A 5,662-nucleotide genomic window follows, 5' to 3' on the forward strand; every position below is an offset into this window, starting at 1 on the left:
GCTTGATCTTGCAACTACATTTTGTTTCTTACTTTTCCAGGATATAAGGTTTCCTCCGACAAGTACACAATATCCAGGATATCAACGGATGACCCTGCCCAATCAGCATCGGAGTATCCAACTATCTGAGTATGTCCTTTATCTTCATACACAAGGCCTTTTCCTGGAGCACATTTGATGTATCTTAGAATCCGAACAACAACATCCATGTGTTCTTGGCAAGGAGAATTTAAGAATTGGCTTACCACACTAACTGCAAAAGAAATGTCGGGACGAGTGACTGTGAGATAATTCAACTTTCCAACCAATCTCCTATACCTTCCTGAGTCAGATAGGGGCTCCCCCTGATTGGGTAGGAGTTTGACACTTGGATCCATAGGAGTATCAGCTGGTTTAGCGTTCAACAAACCTGTTTCTTCCAAAATATCCATAACATATTTCCGCTGAGAAATCACCAAACCATCTTTAGATTGGGCTACCTCAATACCTGAGAAATCACCGTTACCATGGAGAAGTAGGGTCCGAGTGGTTTCCACGAGATGCCGATTTTTGCGTTCGGCTACCCCGTTTTGTTGAGGTGTATGAGGACAAGATGTTTGGTGGAGAATACCATTGCTGGACATAAAAGTTTGAAATTGTTGGGATAAGTATACACGAGCATTATCACTTCTTAAGGTACGAATAGACACACCAAACTGAGTTTTTATTTCTTTGTAAAATTGTTCAAAAATAGAGAATAATTCAGATCTATTTTTCATTAAAAATAACCACGTGCAAAGTGAAAAATCATCATTAAAGGTGACAAAATACCTAGACTATAGTGTAGAGACAGTACGCGAGGGACCCCAAACATCGGAGTGAACTAAAACATGTTAAGAAATGTGGTTGGGCCTAACTCAACCCTACAAAACCGGCTTGTAGGGTGAGGATTGCCCTCACTTATAAGGACATGTTCAGGCCATATATTCTCCGATGTGGGACTCTTAACAGTATTAAAGATAATTTAAATACATAAATAATTAATCTCGAGTCTTTGGTTCTGAGCGATGGAACGGTGGTTTGAGATCTAGCTTGCTTGTGTTAGGGTAGTGTGTTGGTGGGATTGGTGTGGCTTCGCTCTACTATTTTGGTTTGATTTGGGCCTTCTTTCTCATTTTAATTTTTGAAGGCGTTAACCTTTTATAATATATTATTTTACTATTAAAAAAATAATTGTTTATCATTTTATTTATTATATTTTCTTAATATCTATAAAAGTGTTAAATATGACCCTTATTTTAAAAGGTACGAAGTAGTTGAAAATCTACCCAAGCATTAACTAACACAAAACATTGACAAACATTTTGTCTTTATTTAGCCATAAACTCATAACAAGCAAATTAAAACCAAAGGCACAAACATTAATGTGCATTGACTTAAACTAGTTAAAGCCTAAATCACATGTACACACTTTCTCTTTTATTAATGCTTTAAATAAAACTTAGTAAAACATAAATCCCAACAGCAAGTAGCAGAAGAATCACTTGATTCCTCACTTGGACATCTTTGCAGCCAATTCTCGGACCAACTTAGCAGTAACAAGTGCAGTCATCTTATTAGAAACATCACGTTGTGGATTGTACTCAACAACATCTCCACCAACAATATTACCTTTGAGATTGTGAAGAATGTTTAGAATATCTCTGAAAGAAAGACCTCCAGATTCAATATGAGACACACCTGGAGCAAAGCCTGGATCAAGAGAATCAACATCTATTGATACATATACACCTTTTACACCTTCACCCGTACCAAGTGTCTGCATAAATAAATTTATCAAGATTTAATTTTTAGCGGTCTAACATTTATTTATATTTATATATTACTGTAAAAAAGTTGTTGATATTTATAAGTTAATAATTTTTTTTTAAATTAAGTTTAAGAATTTGTATATCAAACATTACAAAAATAGATCATAAAAAAATAGAGATAAGAGAAAGAGACCAAATTCTCTAAATAGTCGCGATCTTTTGCAAAATTTCTCATTTCATGTATTTCTACTCCATATTTTTCGCCTTGTTGTCTTCCTTCAACATTTATTGATCGTACACCAACCTATGATAAATAAATTAATGAGTTAGGAGCATGAAAAAACTTACATATGAAATATATTTAACAGATTGTAATATTAATTTTAAACTTTGGTTGTGATTGCAAATTCATCTCTGGTTATATGGTGCAAAATACATTTCAGCCATTGCACGGGAATATTGATTGAAAATGAGGTAGGTTTTTTGTGATGTTTTTTAGAATGTTCAGTTTTTAGGGAAAACTGATGTTGTTTTATAAGGTTGCGATCCTATATGAAACAAACACTTTCAACAACATTTTTACTAAATGTGACATTGTTTCGCCTACAACATCACTTTTCAAACATTGCACTGTTTCACATACAATAACAATTTTTAAAGGTTGCACTGTTTCACATTTTTTATTCAAACAACCTATTGTAACAATTCACAAACCGTTGTCTGTTTTCTGTATTAAAAAAAAACTTCACTTTTATATTTTCTTGTCATTTTGAAACACATCCATGATAATTAATTATTAATAATTTACAACAAAAATTACCTGCACTAGTCGTTTCGCATATTTACCCTCCATGATTCGAGCAAAGGGTGAAGCATGTGAATAATAATTATCATCAAAGTTTTCATAGAGATCTGGATGTGCATCAAAATGAAGAATATCAACTGGTCCTCCAAGTTTCTCCGAGACAGCTCTAACAACAGGATATGATATTGAGTGATCACCTCCCACAATTAAGGGACGCAATGGAGCCTGCAAGAATAATAATCAATACAAAAACCATAAGAAAAAAATAAATCCATGTAATTAATATCATAAAAATGAAGAATAATATTAGGAAGTATACATGATCCATCACTATCTTGACAGAGTCGCTAATAAAATTCATTATTCTCTCTTCACTGACTCCTAAATTTCGTATATCTTGGATAGGAATATCACCAACATCAGCAAACACGCGCGGGTCAATTAAATTCTTGCCTACAGAAAAAATATGGTTATCTGAGTTAAAATCTAAAAAGTTATATTGTAAACTTCTAAGTTGAAACAATGGAGATATGCATATACCTTCTTCAGTTGTTGAGTTTGTGCTGTCATCCCAAATGGCCGCCCTAACGAGAGGAGGAGCAAATGTGGCGCCTTCATGATATGACCCATTGTGTCCCAAAGGCACTCCAAGAAGAGTTGAAGTTGCTATAGCACCGCCATAAAGAGAACCCGCAGTTTCACCCTGGACAAAATTAACCAACTTTGAAAATTAGTGACGGAAAATATTCCCTAAAAATTACCGACAGAAAAATATTCCCTCTCTAATTATCTCCGTCGCAAAATTCAATGACCAAATATAAAAGGAATTTACATTTTTTTCATTAGTATAATTTTTGGTAAATTACATTTATATCATTTTCTATTAGTATAATTTTTAATTTTTAATTTACTAAAAATTAAACCGGTCTATCTTTTTACCATTTTTTAAAATGAAAGTTTAATTGATTTCATAATTCTTTTGATGAAAAAAATAAGTCAAAACAAGTAAGTTGAGGAAATAACTTGCCTTAAGCTTTGCTTTTTCTTTAAGATATGTAAGTGCTGCATGGATGGCACTATCTTGACCATCTTTTGTCAATTTAGCTGCTCTTTCTTGAGCTTGGGAGAAATTGGAGCCTAATGCTGCTATACTTGACATCATCTTTAGTTACAAAAAAACAAATAAAACATTAAATTTATATATATAGGCCAGAGATATTACTATTAATAATTTATTTTGTACCATTTTTTCAAAAGTCTATATTAAATATTTTTGCTTCAATATTAACAAAAATAATAAAATGTGTAATGCTTTTACTTACTTTACAATTTGCTCCTTGAAGAAGTGAAGGTGAAGCATCTATCTCCCGAGTTGCTCTGGCTAGTGTCTGCTTAAAGGCTCTGCGAGCTACAATTGACATCATTTTCTGCATGAAAACAGTTAACATTTAATAGATGTTATTTTCTATTGTTAGAGAAAAAATGCTGCAGAACAACATGTAGCTATCTTATCTTAGTACTACATACCAATTTCTCTAACAAAGAAAAATGGCTATATCTTCAATGACCAATTTATGAAACTCAATATGTTAAGCAAATGGAATAACCTAGATATTTATAATGGGAGATCACTTACATTTCTAACTTACTACTCCCACTATTTTAAAATGAGTGTGGTTTAAAATTTTTGTACACAGATTAAAAAAATGTAATAATATTGTCTTTTACTAAATTAACCTTATAAATATATTTAAAGTATTGTACCGAGTGTAATAATTAAAGGATAGAATTAAAAAAATAATAATCATTACTATATTGAAAAATGAAAATAACATTTATTTGTTAAAACAACACTCATTGTGAAACGTAGGAAGTAACAACTTGACAGTCTAACATAGTGGCGACCAAGGTTAGTTTTCTTATAGCGTAGGAAATAAATAGTTACTTCCCTATTACTCTAGAGAATGCGGCTTCTCCTTTTTTATTTTCTCTCCCGTATCACTATGGATAGGGAGACGATACTTCCCTCAATTTAATAAATGGACGAGTACTCCCAACAACGACCAATATAGTTTGGAAATGGGTGCACAATATGATAAACAAGTGCACACAACAATATGTGGACGGTTAACGACTCCGTTTTGGGCGAAAGATATATCTATCCGCTTTTGGTGAATCATGCGCGGCCTTTTGTGTATCATACGAGAATAATATATCTATCTGATTGTATCTTTAACCATATCACTCCTTCTTTCGATGATTGTATGACCGCCAGAGTGTTTAAATCATGAATATGACTTTCCTCTATTTGTTCTTTAAAAGAGGGTTGTAACTTTTACACTTGGAATATTTTCCCTCTCCTTTGCTTTGGGAGGTAGAGACTTTCCGTTTTTATATTTTGGTTTGAGTATCCCAAAATTACTCCATTTTTAATAGATTTCTTGCCTATTAAAAAAAAAAACATTTGCTAAACTGTTATACATCATTAGTAACATTTTTCTTGATATAAGTTATGGAGAAGGAATATGCCCTATAAATATTTTGAGTTTCATATAATAATTAGCTTAATGGTATATATCACTATATTGCTATGAACAGTGATTTTTTTTAAGTCAAGTATTTTGTTCTTACATAGAAAATTATTGGTTTTTGTTTAACATCGAAATAAACAAAAGATTAAATGTGTTTTTCTCTAGTAGCTTATCTTGAGGTCTTCTTGAGCTGCGAGAATATCAGGATTTTGCTATTTGAATTGTAAATATCAAGTTGCTCTCTTTGTCGTGGAAACAGAATCACGTTTTTTCCTTTAGTGCTCTCTATATCAAACTAGATCCACCTAGTTTTATGTTTCGAGGGATATGAAATCTTGCATGTGGTGACGACTCTTGTCTCCTAATATGTGGTCCTTATGCATCTACCCTAATTTGGAAAGTTGGTGGTGTACATTTTTAATTCTATTTAGAAGATGTAACTTATTTGGGGGAAAAATAATTGGTTTGTTTATGACAAACGTGAGGATGCAAGTGTTTAAGGAGTAATAAAAAGAAAATTGAAAGGTATCTTGATT

General features: G+C 32.4%; 1 protein-coding gene across 1 annotated transcript; it reads right to left on the minus strand.

Annotated features, from left to right (window-relative positions):
- Positions 1-1,351: 1,351 nt before the first annotated feature.
- Positions 1,352-4,220, minus strand: LOC131601491 (arginase, mitochondrial-like). The gene is made up of 8 exons (XM_058873323.1): positions 4,123-4,220; positions 3,918-4,022; positions 3,623-3,757; positions 3,136-3,298; positions 2,915-3,048; positions 2,611-2,820; positions 1,984-2,094; positions 1,352-1,798 (listed from the first exon to the last, which is right to left on the minus strand). The coding sequence occupies exons 2-8, from the start codon at positions 4,017-4,019 to the stop codon at positions 1,532-1,534; spliced, it is 1,122 nt and encodes a 373-aa protein (XP_058729306.1). The 5' UTR covers positions 4,020-4,022; positions 4,123-4,220; the 3' UTR covers positions 1,352-1,531.
- Positions 4,221-5,662: the final 1,442 nt, after the last annotated feature.

Source organism: Vicia villosa, linkage group LG5 (genome assembly GCF_029867415.1).
Source record: "Vicia villosa cultivar HV-30 ecotype Madison, WI linkage group LG5, Vvil1.0, whole genome shotgun sequence".
Classification (NCBI taxonomy): domain Eukaryota; kingdom Viridiplantae; phylum Streptophyta; class Magnoliopsida; order Fabales; family Fabaceae; genus Vicia; species Vicia villosa.

Bases quoted from the DNA above. Each gene is read 5' to 3' on its own strand.
- LOC131601491 (XM_058873323.1), bottom strand. From the start codon at position 4,019: ATGATGTCAATTGTAGCTCGCAGAGCCTTTAAGCAGACACTAGCCAGA. The intron at 2,095-2,610 runs GTAATTTTTGTT...TATTTATCATAG, and splicing joins ATGCGAAACGACTAGTGCAG to GTTGGTGTACGATCAATAAA. The intron at 1,799-1,983 runs GTCTCTTTCTCT...TTATTTATGCAG, and splicing joins GCGACTATTTAGAGAATTTG to ACACTTGGTACGGGTGAAGG.